This window comes from Chelon labrosus, assembly GCF_963514085.1.
Source record: "Chelon labrosus genome assembly, chromosome: 3".
In the NCBI taxonomy this organism is placed as follows: domain Eukaryota; kingdom Metazoa; phylum Chordata; class Actinopteri; order Mugiliformes; family Mugilidae; genus Chelon; species Chelon labrosus.
In genome coordinates, this window is record NC_140339.1 from 525,001 (window position 1) to 541,431 (window position 16,431).

A 16,431-nucleotide genomic window follows, 5' to 3' on the forward strand; every position below is an offset into this window, starting at 1 on the left:
GTCTTCTCCTAGAGTTCGTCTCCTGTAGCTTCCTAAAGTCTGTCCTTGTCTTCCTTGTCTTCTCCTAGAGTTGGTCTCCTGTGTCTTCCTAAAGTCTGTCCTTGTCTTCCTTGTCTTCTCCTAGAGTTCGTCTCCTGTAGCTTCCTAAAGTCTGTCCTTGTCTTCCTTGTCTTCTCCTAGAGTTGGTCTCCTGTGTCTTCCTAAAGTCTGTCCTTGTCTTCCTTGTCTTCTCCTAGAGTTGGTCTCCTGTGTCTTCCTAAAGTCTGTCCTTGTCTTCCTTGTCTTCTCCTAGAGTTCGTCTCCTGTAGCTTCCTAAAGTCTGTCCTTGTCTTCCTTGTCTTCTCCTAGAGGTGGTCTCCTGTGTCTTCCTAAAGTCTGTCCTTGTCTTCCTTGTCTTCTCCTACAGTTGGTCTCCTGTAGCTTTCTAAAGTCTGTCCTTGTCTTCCTTGTCTTCTCCTAGAGTTGGTCTCCTGTAGCTTTCTAAAGTCTGTCCTTGTCTTCCTTGTCTTCTCCTACAGTTGGTCTCCTGTAGCTTTCTAAAGTCTGTCCTTGTCTTCCTTGTCTTCTCCTAGAGTTGGTCTCCTGTAGCTTTCTAAAGTCTGTCCTTGTCTTCCTTGTCTTCTCCTAGAGTTCGTCTCCTGTAGCTTTCTAAAGTCTGTCCTTGTCTTCCTTGTCTTCTCCTACAGTTGGTCTCCTGTAGCTTTCTAAAGTCTGTCCTTGTCTTCCTTGTCTTCTCCTAGAGTTGGTCTCCTGTGTCTTCCTAAAGTCTGTCCTTGTCTTCCTTGTCTTCTCCTAGAGTTGGTCTCCTGTAGCTTCCTAAAGTCTGTCCTTGTCTTCCTTGTCTTCTCCTAGAGTTGGTCTCCTGTGTCTTCCTAAAGTCTGTCCTTGTCTTCCTTGTCTTCTCCTAGAGTTGGTCTCCTGTGTCTTCCTAAAGTCTGTCCTTGTCTTCCTTGTCTTCTCCTAGAGTTGGTCTCCTGTAGCTTTCTAAAGTCTGTCCTTGTCTTCCTTGTCTTCTCCTAGAGTTGGTCTCCTGTAGCTTTCTAAAGTCTGTCCTTGTCTTCCTTGTCTTCTCCTAGAGTTCGTCTCCTGTAGCTTTCTAAAGTCTGTCCTTGTCTTCCTTGTCTTCTCCTACAGTTCGTCTCCTGTAGCTTTCTAAAGTCTGTCCTTGTCTTCCTTGTCTTCTCCTACAGTTGGTCTCCTGTGTCTTCCTAAAGTCTGTCCTTGTCTTCCTTGTCTTCTCCCAGAGTTGGTCTCCTGTAGCTTCCTAAAGTCTGTCCTTGTCCTCCTTGTCTTCTCCTAGAGTTGGTCTCCTGTGTCTTCCTAAAGTCTGTCCTTGTCTTCCTTGTCTTCTCCTACAGTTGGTCTCCTGTGTCTTCCTAAAGTCTGTCCTTGTCCTCCTTGTCTTCTCCTAGAGTTGGTCTCCTGTGTCTTCCTAAAGTCTGTCCTTGTCTTCCTTGTCTTCTCCTAGAGTTGGTCTCCTGTGTCTTCCTAAAGTCTGTCCTTGTCTTCCTTGTCTTCTCCTAGAGTTGGTCTCCTGTAGCTTCCTAAAGTCTGTCCTTGTCCTCCTTGTCTTCTCCTAGAGGTGGTCTCCTGTAGCTTCCTAAAGTCTGTCCTTGTCTTCCCTGTCTTCTCCTAGAGTTGGTCTCCTGTAGCTTCCTAAAGTCTGTCCTTGTCTTCCTTGTCTTCTCCTAGAGTTGGTCTCCTGTGTCTTCCTAAAGTCTGTCCTTGTCTTCCTTGTCTTCTACTAGAGTTGGTCTCCTGTAGCTTCCTAAAGTCTGTCCTTGTCTTCCTTGTCTTCTCCTAGAGTTGGTCTCCTGTGTCTTCCTAAAGTCTGTCCTTGTCTTCCTTGTCTTCTCCTAGAGTTGGTCTCCTGTGTCTTCCTAAAGTCTGTCCTTGTCTTCCTTGTCTTCTCCTAGAGTTGGTCTCCTGTAGCTTCCTAGAGTCTGTCCTTGTCTTCCTTGTCTTCTCCTAGAGTTGGTCTCCTGTAGCTTCCTAAAGTCTGTCCTTGTCTTCCTTGTCTTCTCCTAGAGTTGGTCTCCTGTAGCTTCCTAAAGTCTGTCCTTGTCTTCCTTGTCTTCTCCTAGAGTTGGTCTCCTGTAGCTTCCTAAAGTCTGTCCTTGTCTTCCTTGTCTTCTCCTAGAGTTGGTCTCCTGTGTCTTCCTAAAGTCTGTCCTTGTCTTCCTTGTCTTCTCCTAGAGTTGGTCTCCTGTGTCTTCCTAAAGTCTGTCCTTGTCTTCCTTGTCTTCTCCTAGAGTTCGTCTCCTGTGTCTTCCTAAAGTCTGTCCTTGTCTTCCTTGTCTTCTCCTAGAGTTCGTCTCCTGTAGCTTCCTAAAGTCTGTCCTTGTCTTCCTTGTCTTCTCCTAGAGTTGGTCTCCTGTGTCTTCCTAAAGTCTGTCCTTGTCTTCCTTGTCTTCTCCTAGAGTTCGTCTCCTGTAGCTTCCTAAAGTCTGTCCTTGTCTTCCTTGTCTTCTCCTAGAGTTGGTCTCCTGTGTCTTCCTAAAGTCTGTCCTTGTCTTCCTTGTCTTCTCCTAGAGTTGGTCTCCTGTGTCTTCCTAAAGTCTGTCCTTGTCTTCCTTGTCTTCTCCTAGAGTTCGTCTCCTGTAGCTTCCTAAAGTCTGTCCTTGTCTTCCTTGTCGTCTCCTAGAGTTGGTCTCCTGTGTCTTCCTAAAGTCTGTCCTTGTCTTCCTTGTCTTCTCCTAGAGTTGGTCTCCTGTGTCTTCCTAAAGTCTGTCCTTGTCTTCCTTGTCTTCTCCTACAGTTGGTCTCCTGTAGCTTTCTAAAGTCTGTCCTTGTCTTCCTTGTCTTCTCCTAGAGTTGGTCTCCTGTGTCTTTCTAAAGTCTGTCCTTGTCTTCCTTGTCTTCTCCTAGAGTTCGTCTCCTGTAGCTTTCTAAAGTCTGTCCTTGTCTTCCTTGTCTTCTCCTACAGTTGGTCTCCTGTAGCTTTCTAAAGTCTGTCCTTGTCTTCCTTGTCTTCTCCTAGAGTTGGTCTCCTGTGTCTTCCTAAAGTCTGTCCTTGTCTTCCTTGTCTTCTCCTAGAGTTGGTCTCCTGTAGCTTCCTAAAGTCTTTCCTTGTCTTCCTTGTCTTCTCCTAGAGTTGGTCTCCTGTGTCTTCCTAAAGTCTGTCCTTGTCTTCCTTGTCTTCTCCTAGAGTTGGTCTCCTGTGTCTTCCTAAAGTCTGTCCTTGTCTTCCTTGTCTTCTCCTAGAGTTGGTCTCCTGTAGCTTTCTAAAGTCTGTCCTTGTCTTCCTTGTCTTCTCCTAGAGTTGGTCTCCTGTAGCTTTCTAAAGTCTGTCCTTGTCTTCCTTGTCTTCTCCTAGAGTTCGTCTCCTGTAGCTTTCTAAAGTCTGTCCTTGTCTTCCTTGTCTTCTCCTACAGTTCGTCTCCTGTAGCTTTCTAAAGTCTGTCCTTGTCTTCCTTGTTTTCTCCTACAGTTGGTCTCCTGTGTCTTCCTAAAGTCTGTCCTTGTCTTCCTTGTCTTCTCCCAGAGTTGGTCTCCTGTAGCTTCCTAAAGTCTGTCCTTGTCCTCCTTGTCTTCTCCTAGAGTTGGTCTCCTGTGTCTTCCTAAAGTCTGTCCTTGTCTTCCTTGTCTTCTCCTACAGTTGGTCTCCTGTGTCTTCCTAAAGTCTGTCCTTGTCCTCCTTGTCTTCTCCTAGAGTTGGTCTCCTGTGTCTTCCTAAAGTCTGTCCTTGTCTTCCTTGTCTTCTCCTACAGTTCGTCTCCTGTAGCTTTCTAAAGTCTGTCCTTGTCTTCCTTGTCTTCTCCTAGAGTTGGTCTCCTGTGTCTTCCTAAAGTCTGTCCTTGTCTTCCTTGTCTTCTCCTAGAGTTGGTCTCCTGTGTCTTCCTAAAGTCTGTCCTTGTCTTCCTTGTCTTCTCCTAGAGTTGGTCTCCTGTGTCTTCCTAAAGTCTGTCCTTGTCTTCCTTGTCTTCTCCTAGAATTGGTCTCCTGTGTCTTCCTAAAGTCTGTCCTTGTCTTCCTTGTCTTCTCCTAGAGTTCGTCTCCTGTAGCTTCCTAAAGTCTGTCCTTGTCTTCCTTGTCTTCTCCTAGAGTTGGTCTCCTGTGTCTTCCTAAAGTCTGTCCTTGTCTTCCTTGTCTTCTCCTAGAGTTCGTCTCCTGTAGCTTCCTAAAGTCTGTCCTTGTCTTCCTTGTCTTCTCCTAGAGTTGGTCTCCTGTGTCTTCCTAAAGTCTGTCCTTGTCTTCCTTGTCTTCTCCTAGAGTTGGTCTCCTGTGTCTTCCTAAAGTCTGTCCTTGTCTTCCTTGTCTTCTCCTAGAGTTCGTCTCCTGTAGCTTCCTAAAGTCTGTCCTTGTCTTCCTTGTCTTCTCCTAGAGGTGGTCTCCTGTGTCTTCCTAAAGTCTGTCCTTGTCTTCCTTGTCTTCTCCTACAGTTGGTCTCCTGTAGCTTTCTAAAGTCTGTCCTTGTCTTCCTTGTCTTCTCCTAGAGTTGGTCTCCTGTAGCTTTCTAAAGTCTGTCCTTGTCTTCCTTGTCTTCTCCTACAGTTGGTCTCCTGTAGCTTTCTAAAGTCTGTCCTTGTCTTCCTTGTCTTCTCCTAGAGTTGGTCTCCTGTAGCTTTCTAAAGTCTGTCCTTGTCTTCCTTGTCTTCTCCTAGAGTTCGTCTCCTGTAGCTTTCTAAAGTCTGTCCTTGTCTTCCTTGTCTTCTCCTACAGTTGGTCTCCTGTAGCTTTCTAAAGTCTGTCCTTGTCTTCCTTGTCTTCTCCTAGAGTTGGTCTCCTGTGTCTTCCTAAAGTCTGTCCTTGTCTTCCTTGTCTTCTCCTAGAGTTGGTCTCCTGTAGCTTCCTAAAGTCTGTCCTTGTCTTCCTTGTCTTCTCCTAGAGTTGGTCTCCTGTGTCTTCCTAAAGTCTGTCCTTGTCTTCCTTGTCTTCTCCTAGAGTTGGTCTCCTGTGTCTTCCTAAAGTCTGTCCTTGTCTTCCTTGTCTTCTCCTAGAGTTGGTCTCCTGTAGCTTTCTAAAGTCTGTCCTTGTCTTCCTTGTCTTCTCCTAGAGTTGGTCTCCTGTAGCTTTCTAAAGTCTGTCCTTGTCTTCCTTGTCTTCTCCTAGAGTTCGTCTCCTGTAGCTTTCTAAAGTCTGTCCTTGTCTTCCTTGTCTTCTCCTACAGTTCGTCTCCTGTAGCTTTCTAAAGTCTGTCCTTGTCTTCCTTGTCTTCTCCTACAGTTGGTCTCCTGTGTCTTCCTAAAGTCTGTCCTTGTCTTCCTTGTCTTCTCCCAGAGTTGGTCTCCTGTAGCTTCCTAAAGTCTGTCCTTGTCCTCCTTGTCTTCTCCTAGAGTTGGTCTCCTGTGTCTTCCTAAAGTCTGTCCTTGTCTTCCTTGTCTTCTCCTACAGTTGGTCTCCTGTGTCTTCCTAAAGTCTGTCCTTGTCCTCCTTGTCTTCTCCTAGAGTTGGTCTCCTGTGTCTTCCTAAAGTCTGTCCTTGTCTTCCTTGTCTTCTCCTAGAGTTGGTCTCCTGTGTCTTCCTAAAGTCTGTCCTTGTCTTCCTTGTCTTCTCCTAGAGTTGGTCTCCTGTAGCTTCCTAAAGTCTGTCCTTGTCCTCCTTGTCTTCTCCTAGAGGTGGTCTCCTGTAGCTTCCTAAAGTCTGTCCTTGTCTTCCCTGTCTTCTCCTAGAGTTGGTCTCCTGTAGCTTCCTAAAGTCTGTCCTTGTCTTCCTTGTCTTCTCCTAGAGTTGGTCTCCTGTGTCTTCCTAAAGTCTGTCCTTGTCTTCCTTGTCTTCTACTAGAGTTGGTCTCCTGTAGCTTCCTAAAGTCTGTCCTTGTCTTCCTTGTCTTCTCCTAGAGTTGGTCTCCTGTGTCTTCCTAAAGTCTGTCCTTGTCTTCCTTGTCTTCTCCTAGAGTTGGTCTCCTGTGTCTTCCTAAAGTCTGTCCTTGTCTTCCTTGTCTTCTCCTAGAGTTGGTCTCCTGTAGCTTCCTAGAGTCTGTCCTTGTCTTCCTTGTCTTCTCCTAGAGTTGGTCTCCTGTAGCTTCCTAAAGTCTGTCCTTGTCTTCCTTGTCTTCTCCTAGAGTTGGTCTCCTGTAGCTTCCTAAAGTCTGTCCTTGTCTTCCTTGTCTTCTCCTAGAGTTGGTCTCCTGTAGCTTCCTAAAGTCTGTCCTTGTCTTCCTTGTCTTCTCCTAGAGTTGGTCTCCTGTGTCTTCCTAAAGTCTGTCCTTGTCTTCCTTGTCTTCTCCTAGAGTTGGTCTCCTGTGTCTTCCTAAAGTCTGTCCTTGTCTTCCTTGTCTTCTCCTAGAGTTCGTCTCCTGTGTCTTCCTAAAGTCTGTCCTTGTCTTCCTTGTCTTCTCCTAGAGTTCGTCTCCTGTAGCTTCCTAAAGTCTGTCCTTGTCTTCCTTGTCTTCTCCTAGAGTTGGTCTCCTGTGTCTTCCTAAAGTCTGTCCTTGTCTTCCTTGTCTTCTCCTAGAGTTCGTCTCCTGTAGCTTCCTAAAGTCTGTCCTTGTCTTCCTTGTCTTCTCCTAGAGTTGGTCTCCTGTGTCTTCCTAAAGTCTGTCCTTGTCTTCCTTGTCTTCTCCTAGAGTTGGTCTCCTGTGTCTTCCTAAAGTCTGTCCTTGTCTTCCTTGTCTTCTCCTAGAGTTCGTCTCCTGTAGCTTCCTAAAGTCTGTCCTTGTCTTCCTTGTCGTCTCCTAGAGTTGGTCTCCTGTGTCTTCCTAAAGTCTGTCCTTGTCTTCCTTGTCTTCTCCTAGAGTTGGTCTCCTGTGTCTTCCTAAAGTCTGTCCTTGTCTTCCTTGTCTTCTCCTAGAGTTGGTCTCCTGTAGCTTTCTAAAGTCTGTCCTTGTCTTCCTTGTCTTCTCCTACAGTTGGTCTCCTGTAGCTTTCTAAAGTCTGTCCTTGTCTTCCTTGTCTTCTCCTAGAGTTGGTCTCCTGTGTCTTTCTAAAGTCTGTCCTTGTCTTCCTTGTCTTCTCCTAGAGTTCGTCTCCTGTAGCTTTCTAAAGTCTGTCCTTGTCTTCCTTGTCTTCTCCTACAGTTGGTCTCCTGTAGCTTTCTAAAGTCTGTCCTTGTCTTCCTTGTCTTCTCCTAGAGTTGGTCTCCTGTGTCTTCCTAAAGTCTGTCCTTGTCTTCCTTGTCTTCTCCTAGAGTTGGTCTCCTGTAGCTTCCTAAAGTCTTTCCTTGTCTTCCTTGTCTTCTCCTAGAGTTGGTCTCCTGTGTCTTCCTAAAGTCTGTCCTTGTCTTCCTTGTCTTCTCCTAGAGTTGGTCTCCTGTGTCTTCCTAAAGTCTGTCCTTGTCTTCCTTGTCTTCTCCTAGAGTTGGTCTCCTGTAGCTTTCTAAAGTCTGTCCTTGTCTTCCTTGTCTTCTCCTAGAGTTGGTCTCCTGTAGCTTTCTAAAGTCTGTCCTTGTCTTCCTTGTCTTCTCCTAGAGTTCGTCTCCTGTAGCTTTCTAAAGTCTGTCCTTGTCTTCCTTGTCTTCTCCTACAGTTCGTCTCCTGTAGCTTTCTAAAGTCTGTCCTTGTCTTCCTTGTTTTCTCCTACAGTTGGTCTCCTGTGTCTTCCTAAAGTCTGTCCTTGTCTTCCTTGTCTTCTCCCAGAGTTGGTCTCCTGTAGCTTCCTAAAGTCTGTCCTTGTCCTCCTTGTCTTCTCCTAGAGTTGGTCTCCTGTGTCTTCCTAAAGTCTGTCCTTGTCTTCCTTGTCTTCTCCTACAGTTGGTCTCCTGTGTCTTCCTAAAGTCTGTCCTTGTCCTCCTTGTCTTCTCCTAGAGTTGGTCTCCTGTGTCTTCCTAAAGTCTGTCCTTGTCTTCCTTGTCTTCTCCTACAGTTCGTCTCCTGTAGCTTTCTAAAGTCTGTCCTTGTCTTCCTTGTCTTCTCCTAGAGTTGGTCTCCTGTGTCTTCCTAAAGTCTGTCCTTGTCTTCCTTGTCTTCTCCTAGAGTTGGTCTCCTGTGTCTTCCTAAAGTCTGTCCTTGTCTTCCTTGTCTTCTCCTAGAGTGGACTGGATTCAGTCCAATAAATCTTTCAGTCAAAGTTAATGTAGTGTGGAGAGGGTAGCTGGTACCTTGTGTTCTCTACTCCAGAAATGTTCTGGTCATCCAACGCTGCCATAAACTCCCTAACCCTCTCTGGAAGATGTTTCTCCTTGACGCTGTCTCCAGGAAACTTTTCTCTTCTTCTTCCTCATATTTTTGCGGCAGCTTTGACGTTGAAACCCATGTCTGTGTCTCCTCAGGCGCCCTGGAGCAGAGTCTGGACCTGGGGATGACGGAGTGGGAGCGCAGCAGAGAGCGGGAGGAGTTCGTCCGAGCCTCCATCTTGTACCGACCCACCTCCTCCTCGCTGTCGTCCCGCTTCACCAGAGCCGAGCGGCAGGAGGACGACGTGGACACGGTGGAGGTCAGCCGGGACCAGGAGGTAGGACGTTAGACGCTCTAAGCTGGAACGCGGCGCCGTGAACGGCAGACGCCTCGTTGTTCATGATGTTGTTTGGTTGCCAGGGCGACGTGGACGACAAACAGTCCGCCGTCAAGATGAAGATGTTTGGGAAACTGACCAGAGAGACGTGGGAGTGGCATCCTGACAAGCTGCTCTGCAAGAGGTTCAACGTGCCCGACCCTTACCCCGGGTACCACACACACACACACACACCTCTGACCTCTGACCTCTGACCCCTGACCTCTGACCAGCTTGTAACACACCTGACTGTGATTGGTCCTCCAGGTCTGGGACGGTGGGGCTGCCCAAAGTCAAGAGAGACAAGTTTTCAGTCTTCAACTTCCTGACGGTGACGGAGAGCAGAGAGACAGGTAGCTACACTCACACCTGATAGGACAGGTGAGACACTGATCTCTGGGGGCGGAGCTACGTTGTTTTAACATATACTCCCATCGTCTCCTCAGCTCCCCCAAAGCCTCCAGAGACCGGGAAGAAGTCCAGGTGGGACGTTTCAGAGAAGAAGAAGGAGAAGAAGGAGGAGAAGGAGGAGAAGGAGGAGACTGACCCGCTGAGTGAACTGCTGAGTGCTGCACGGAGTCAGACTTCACCTCCCTCCATCAGCAGCAGCCGTCAGACAGAGGTAGAGGAGGAGGAGGAGGAGGAGGAGGAGAAAAGTCTGAATGATGAGAAGATTTAACCTGAGTTCTTCCTCCATGTTCTCTCCTCTCAGACCAGGTCAGCAGACCAGAAGAAAGAAGGAGATGAAGAGGAGGAGGAGGAGGAGGAGGAGGAGGAGAGCAGGCCTCCCATGGATCTGTTCAAGGCCATCTTCGCCAGCTCCTCAGATGAGAAGTCCTCCTCTTCATCAGAGGGAGAGAGTGGCGATGAGGAGGAGGAGGAGGACAAAAAGGACACGAAGGAGGAGCAAGGAAGTATCGGGTCGCAACCTGTCAACCTCTTTAACATCACCTCCTCCTCTGTCACCTCCTCTGCCTCCTCCAGCCAGCACACAGGTACTCTGACGTCTCTAGTTAGTCACATGTCAAATGTCTTCAGGCGTCTCTTCATCTTCCTGCTCTGTTCCTTCAGCGGCTGCACCTCCCTGTCAGGCCTCCTCACAGGAGGACCAGGAGTTTGGTCCCAAGCTGCCACCTCCTTCAGCGGCTCTGGGTGAGTGTCTCCCATCAGACCAACACCCACTTCTTCTCCTCCACGGGATAGACCGGTGGTCATAATGTTATGGCTGATTGGTGTATATCACTGTCGACTAACGTTCACCTCTCATTCTCCTCCTCAGTCTGCTCCCTCAACGAGGAGGAGAAACTCAAGAAGAGGAGCAAAGAGAAGAAACACAAGAACAAGAAGCAGCACAAACACAAGAAGGATAAGAAGGTAGAGGAGGAGGAGGGGGAGGAGGGGGAGGAGCAGGAGGAGGAGGAAGAGCAGGAGGAGGAAGAGCAGGAGGAGGAGGAGGAGGAGGAGCAGGAGGAGGAGGAAGAGCAGGAGGAGGAGGAGGAGGAGGAGCAGGAGGAGGAGGAGCAGGAGCAGGAGGAGCAAGACTTCCTGTCTCTGACTCTGCTTGTTTTTCCTCCACAGAAGAAGAAACACAAGAAGCAGAAGCACAAAGCGAAGCAGCAGAAGAAGAGTAAGAAGGAGGAGTCAGGAGACAGCAGCTCAGAGGACAGTGACGAGGACGCTGAAGACGGACAGGTGTCCACAGACAAGCTGCTGCAGAGGTTAGAGGTCACGTTATCAGCTGCTCATCAGCTGCTCATCAGCTGTTGTTGTTGTGGATGTAAAGTGTGAGTGTCTCCGTGTCCTCTGCCTCCAGGCTGAAGAGCATCCGGTCCCACGAGTCCTGGTGAAGCTGGAGCTGTGTCCTCCGTGAGGACGTCTGTCTCCTGTCTCCTGTCTCCTGCTGCTCATTTTAATTAATAAAGATTTACCAAGAAGCTGCTGATGTTTTATTCATTTAATGACAGATATGAACAAATAAACAAGCACTTTATTTAACACTCGTTTCTCCTACCGCTCCTGAATGCCTCATCCGGTTCATGTGGGGCCGTTGCTATGGTAACTACTGACGCTAGCACCTAGCTACAGTCTTAGCCGTTAGCCTTTAGCTAGCTGACTAAAGAAAGTTTGGAAAATGGCTTCGACAAAGTTTGACCCTTTATCAGTGGAGGATCCTCCAGGAGGAGAGGAGGAGGAGGAGGAGGAGGAGGAGGAGGAGGAGGAGGCGGGAGGAGAGGCCACGGTGGAGTCTCAGGTAAGAAAGTACGGACATTGAACGGTTAGCTCGGTGGCTAATGCTAGCTCGTCGTGGTGCGTTCACTGACACGGGAAGTTGAAGAGCAGAAACAAAAAACTAGTTCGTGTTTAAATTTAATTAAATATTAGTTTAAGAAACGTGTTTTACTAGAAGAATAAAAACTAACAGACACTTTAAACTCTAAGGACAATAATTAAACTGAAACTAACGTCCAGAACATGAGACACTTTCATTTATCACTGGACAAGACTACCACAGGAGAGAAGGGGACACTGGAGAGAAGGGGACACTGGAGAGAAGAGGACACTGGAGAGAAGAGGACACAGGAGAGAAGAGGACACTGGAGAGAAGAGGACACAGGAGAGAAGGGGACACTGGAGAGAAGAGGACACTGGAGAGAAGAGGACACAGGAGAGAAGAGGACACTGGAGAGAAGAGGACACTGGAGAGAAGAAGACACTGAGCGTCTCCCACTAATCCATTAAAACACATAAACAGGCCACGACATGAAAAACAGTTTTAGAGACACAAGATACGTTTTATATTTTTACCTCAGGTCCTCTGACGCCTCCATCCATCATCTGTGTTACTGTGTGTTATTGTGTGTTACTGTGTGTTATTGTGTGTTACTGTGTGTTACTGTGTGTTACAGTGTGTTATTGTGTGTTACTGTGTGTTATTGTGTGTTCAGGTTCCAGTGAAGGTGTTGCGTTGTCACCGTGACGCCGTCACCTCAGTTCAACTCTGCTTTTCAGACCGATGTGTCCTCAGTGTCTCCTCAGACGTCTCTGCTGTCCTCTGGGTAAACTCTCCTCTCTGAAGCTGATCATCTGGTTTCTCTGGACAGAGTTAGATTAGTCTCCAGTTCTACTATCTGACCAGGACCAGGACACGTCCTTTAACTCCAGGACATGTCCTTTAAGTCCAGGACACGTCCTTTAACTACAGGACTGTCTTCTTTCCTCCTGTCTCAGAGCTGAGGAACTAGAGGCTGTCCCATCATGCTATAGGTCTAGGCTGCTAGGGGACGTCCACCATGCTATAGGTCTAGGCTGCTGGGGGACGTCCCATCATGCTATAGGTCTTGGCTGCTGGGGGACGTCCATCATGCTATAGGTCTAGGCTGCTGGGGGACGTCCCATCATGCTATAGGTCTTGGCTGCTGGGGGACGTCCATCATGCTATAGGTCTAAGCTGCTGGGGGACGTCCCATCATGCTATAGGTCTTGGCTGCTAGGGGACGTCCATCATGCTATAGGTCTAGGCTTTGGGACGTCCCATCATGCTATAGGTCTAGGCTGCTAGGGGACGTCCATCATGCTATAGGTCTAGGCTGCTGGGGGACGTCCATCATGCTATAGGTCTAGGCTGCTGGGGGACGTCCATCATGCTATAGGTCTAGGGTTTGGGGGAGGTCCATCATGTTATAGGTCTAGGCTGCTGGGGGAGGTCCATCATGCTATAGGTCTAGGCTGCTGGGGGAGGTCCATCATGTTATAGGTCTAGGCTGCTGGGGGACGTCCCATCATGCTATAGGTCTAGGCTGCTGGGGGACGTCCATCATGCTATAGGTCTAGGCTGCTGGGGGACGTCCCATCTTGTTATAGGTCTAGGCTGCTGGGGGAGGTCCATCATGCTATAGGTCTAGGCTGCTGGGGGAGGTCCATCATGTTATAGGTCTAGGCTGCTGGGGGACGTCCCATCATGCTATAGGTCTAGGCTGCTGGGGGACGTCCATCATGCTATAGGTCTAGGCTGCTGGGGGACGTCCCATCTTGTTATAGGTCTAGGCTGCTAGGGGACGTCCATCATGCTATAGGTCTAGGCTGCTAGGGGACGTCCATCATGCTATAGGTCTAGGCTGCTGGGGGACGTCCATCATGCTATAGGTCTAGGCTGCTGGGGGACGTCCATCATGCTATAGGTCTAGGCTGCTGGGGGATGTCCATCATGCTATAGGTCTAGGGTTTGGGGGAGGTCCATCATGTTATAGGTCTAGGCTGCTGGGGGAGGTCCATCATGCTATAGGTCTAGGCTGCTGGGGGAGGTCCATCATGTTATAGGTCTAGGCTGCTGGGGGACGTCCCATCATGCTATAGGTCTAGGCTGCTGGGGGACGTCCATCATGCTATAGGTCTAGGCTGCTGGGGGACGTCCCATCTTGTTATAGGTCTAGGCTGCTAGGGGACGTCCATCATGCTATAGGTCTAGGCTGCTAGGGGACGTCCATCATGCTATAGGTCTAGGCTGCTGGGGGACGTCCATCATGCTATAGGTCTAGGCTGCTGGGGGACGTCCATCATGCTATAGGTCTAGGGTTTGGGGGAGGTCCATCATGTTATAGGTCTAGGCTGCTGGGGGAGGTCCATCATGCTATAGGTCTAGGCTGCTGGGGGAGGTCCATCATGTTATAGGTCTAGGCTGCTGGGGGACGTCCCATCATGCTATAGGTCTAGGCTGCTGGGGGACGTCCATCATGCTATAGGTCTAGGCTGCTGGGGGACGTCCCATCTTGTTATAGGTCTAGGCTGCTAGGGGACGTCCATCATGCTATAGGTCTAGGCTGCTAGGGGACGTCCATCATGCTATAGGTCTAGGCTGCTGGGGGACGTCCATCATGCTATAGGTCTAGGCTGCTAGGGGACGTCCATCATGCTATAGGTCTAGGCTGCTGGGAGGCATCTATCATGCTATAGGTCTAGGCTGCTGGGGGGCATCTATCATGCTATAGGTCTAGGCTGCTGGGGGGCATCTATCATGCTATAGGTCTAGGCTGCTGGGGGACGTCCATCATGCTATAGGTCTAGGCTGCTGGGGGACGTCCATCATGCTATAGGTCTAGGCTGCTGGGGGACGTCCACCATGCTATAGGTCTAGGCTGCTAGGGGACGTCCATCATGCTATAGGTCTAGGCTGCTAGGGGAAGTCCATCATGCTATAGGTCTAGGCTGCTGGGGGAGGTCCATCATGTTATAGGTCTACGCTGCTGGGGGGCATCTATCATGTTATAGGTCTAGGCTGCTGGGGGGCATCTATCATGCTATAGGTCTAGGCTGCTGGGGGGCATCTATCATGCTATAGGTCTAGGCTGCTGGGGGAGGTCCATCATGCTATAGGTCTAGGCTGCTGGGGGACGTCCATCATGTTATAGGTCTAGGCTGCTGGGGGGCATCTATCATGCTATAGGTCTAGGCTGCTGGGGGGCATCTATCATGCTATAGGTCTAGGCTGCTGGGGGGCATCTATCATGCTATAGGTCTAGGCTGCCGGGTGGAGGTCTATCATGTTATAGGTCTAGGCTGCTGGGGGGCATCTATCATGCTATAGGTCTAGGCTGCTGGGGGACGTCCACCATGCTATAGGTCTAGGCTGCTAGGGGACGTCCCATGATGCACTGAGCTTCCTGTCCTCTCCTCTCTCTTCCTGTTGACCTCTGACCTCCAGGATGTGCAGAGTGGGCGTCCTCTCAGGACCTTTGATGGCGTCCACAGTAGAACCATCAGTGAGTGCGCTGTGATCCCAAACAGCAACAGGTGAACCAGTGGTTGGATTATTAATCCATGAATGAGATTAACAGATTAACCAATAACCTTTAAACGTTTGTGTGTCAGGATGGTCACAGTGTCCTGGGACAAGAAGATGGTGGTCTGGGATCTGGAGACGGGACAGGCTCTGGTAACTGCTTCAGTGTTCCCATCAGGACACACCACAGCTGATGATGATGATGATGATGATGATGATGGTGATGATGTGTTCCAGTGGAGGAGGAGGCCGGCCGGTCTGCTGACCTCCTGCTGCTCCTCCTCTGACGGTCGCCTCCTGGTTTGTGCCTCGGATCCTCAGAATGGCGTTTACGTGTGCGACGCCTCCAGCGGTCAGATGCTGCACGCCGTCGACGGTACGACGCCCCAGACACCGAACGGTCAGACTTCCTGTCCAATCAGATGCTGACGTGGCGTCTCCTTCTCCAGGTCATCACCGCTCCACCGTCACTCGCTGTCGCTTCGACCCTCAGAGCCAGAGAGTCTCCACGGTGTCTGCAGACCGCCTCCTCAAACTGTGGGACCTGAGGAACCAGAGGAGCACCCTGTCCACCCACAGGTACTGGACCTGACCTGGACCTGGACCTGGACCTGACCTGGACCTGGACCTGGACCTGGACCTGACCTGGACCTGACCTGGACCTGACCCAGACATGGACCCAGACATGGACCTGACCTCTAATTAATCTGACCTGATTCAGTCTGGAGAGACTTTACTTCCTGTTCACGTGGCTTTAGTTTTTACTCCTCCTCTTCCTCCTCTTCCTCCTCTTCCTCTACCTCACACTCAGTAACCATGGCAACGTGGTCTCCGACTGCTGCTTCACCGCCAACGGTCACTTCCTGTGCACGGCATCGTGGGATAAAACACTGAAGCTGTGGGACCTGCACACGGGGGGGTTCAGGTCCCAGGGCGGTACGACGCTGTCGGGGGGCCATGAAGGCAGCGTGAGCTGCTGCAGCTTCTCTGCTGACGGTGAGGCCCCTGAGCAAGGCAGCGGCAGCGGCAGCGGCAGCAGGGCGTGTGTGTGTGTGTGTGTGTGTTGTCTACGTCTGGGTCATCTCAGCTGTTCTCTCCTCAGCTACCCTGCTGGTGTCCGGCTCCTACGACAGGACTGTTGCATTCTGGGATACGTCGTCACTGTGTCAGACTCTGGTCCTGAAGGTGATTTAACATCATGAAGACAGACCGACTGTTTGTTTCTCTTCATTCATCAGTGGTTCATTCATCCTGTCACAGGGCCACAGTGACTGGGTGACGGATGTGTCAGTCAGCGCTGACAGGAAGGTGGTGGCGTCCTCCTCTAAGGTACCGGGTCTGTCTCAGGACTAGAGGACACACTGAAGGACGGAGGTCACCATTTATCACAATAACTAAAACCAGCTGAACAAATCAAAGTGAAGATATTTTATGGGCGGAGCCATCTTGTGAGTTTGGAGCCAGAGTCTGATCAGTGCAGTCTGAGGGCGGAGCCTGATATTGATGCCCCGCCCACTCTTCCTCCAGACTCACTCAACACTACGCTCTGCTCTACCTCCACCTGGTACAAGCTCTGACCGCTTTACAGAGCGGTTGTCACGGCAACCGGTGGTCACCATTATGTCACATCCTGTTTCTAAAATTAACACTTGAACATTCATCACCATTATATTAATGACCTAAAAAATTAATGATGTGACGTGTATTCTAGTGTTTTAGTTTGGCCCAAGCTCCGCCCACTAACATAGAGGGGGAGGAGCTTATGACCTGTACTACAGCCAGACACCAGGGGGAGCTCTAGTTGCTTTGGCTTCACTGTAGAGGAGCTGTTACATCTTTCTACTGTCTCTGGTCCAGACTTTGTCCAACTGGGAATTCAGAGTGTTGTGGTGTGTCCTCTGACTCTGTCCCTGCAGGACGGGACGGTTCGTTTATGGGACATAGAGAAGATGGAGGACGTCCCAGCCGTCATGAAGAAGACGACTGAAGGAACGGGAAGTCACATCGTCAAGGTCAGAGGCCTTCATGTGCTCATGTGTCTTCATTCATTCATTCATTCATTCATTCATGTGTCTTCATTCATTCATGTGTCTTCATTCATTCATGTGTCTTCATTCATTCATTCATTCATTCATGTGTCTCCAGTGTGAACGCTGTGTGAAGCCGTTTCCTGTCCCCAGACGTCAGACCTCAGAGACTGTGACTCTCTGCGTCTTCTGTCGACTCAACTCTCCGTCCAGATATCGACCTCAGCCTCCACCGCTCATCTGACTTCCTGTCCAGGAG

General features: G+C 49.7%; 2 protein-coding genes across 3 annotated transcripts in view; both read left to right on the forward strand.

The window, feature by feature from the left end:
• The window catches only part of gpatch1 (G patch domain containing 1), a 22,264-nt gene extending 11,961 nt beyond the window's left edge, over positions 1 to 10,303 (forward strand). For both annotated transcript variants that reach the window (XM_084541428.1, XM_084541427.1), the window contains 9 exons: positions 8,149 to 8,330; positions 8,414 to 8,541; positions 8,637 to 8,722; positions 8,816 to 8,991; positions 9,082 to 9,364; positions 9,441 to 9,521; positions 9,649 to 9,743; positions 9,948 to 10,087; positions 10,183 to 10,303. In XM_084541428.1, the coding sequence (XP_084397554.1) occupies positions 8,149 to 8,330; positions 8,414 to 8,541; positions 8,637 to 8,722; positions 8,816 to 8,991; positions 9,082 to 9,364; positions 9,441 to 9,521; positions 9,649 to 9,743; positions 9,948 to 10,087; positions 10,183 to 10,216 (1,205 nt within the window). In that variant the 3' untranslated portion in view covers positions 10,217 to 10,303. The remainder of the gene's footprint in view (positions 1 to 8,148; positions 8,331 to 8,413; positions 8,542 to 8,636; positions 8,723 to 8,815; positions 8,992 to 9,081; positions 9,365 to 9,440; positions 9,522 to 9,648; positions 9,744 to 9,947; positions 10,088 to 10,182) is intronic.
• Positions 10,304 to 10,500: 197 nt separating this feature from the next.
• LOC311486073 (WD repeat-containing protein 88-like) lies at positions 10,501 to 16,423 on the forward strand (the record flags this gene model as incomplete). Its single annotated transcript, XM_084541831.1, has 11 exons — positions 10,501 to 10,620; positions 11,315 to 11,425; positions 14,068 to 14,156; positions 14,235 to 14,298; positions 14,383 to 14,521; positions 14,595 to 14,724; positions 14,957 to 15,141; positions 15,248 to 15,330; positions 15,406 to 15,474; positions 16,062 to 16,157; positions 16,291 to 16,423. 11 exons carry the CDS (start codon positions 10,501 to 10,503, stop codon positions 16,414 to 16,416), a joined length of 1,212 nt encoding a protein of 403 aa, XP_084397957.1. The 3' UTR covers positions 16,417 to 16,423.
• Positions 16,424 to 16,431: the final 8 nt, after the last annotated feature.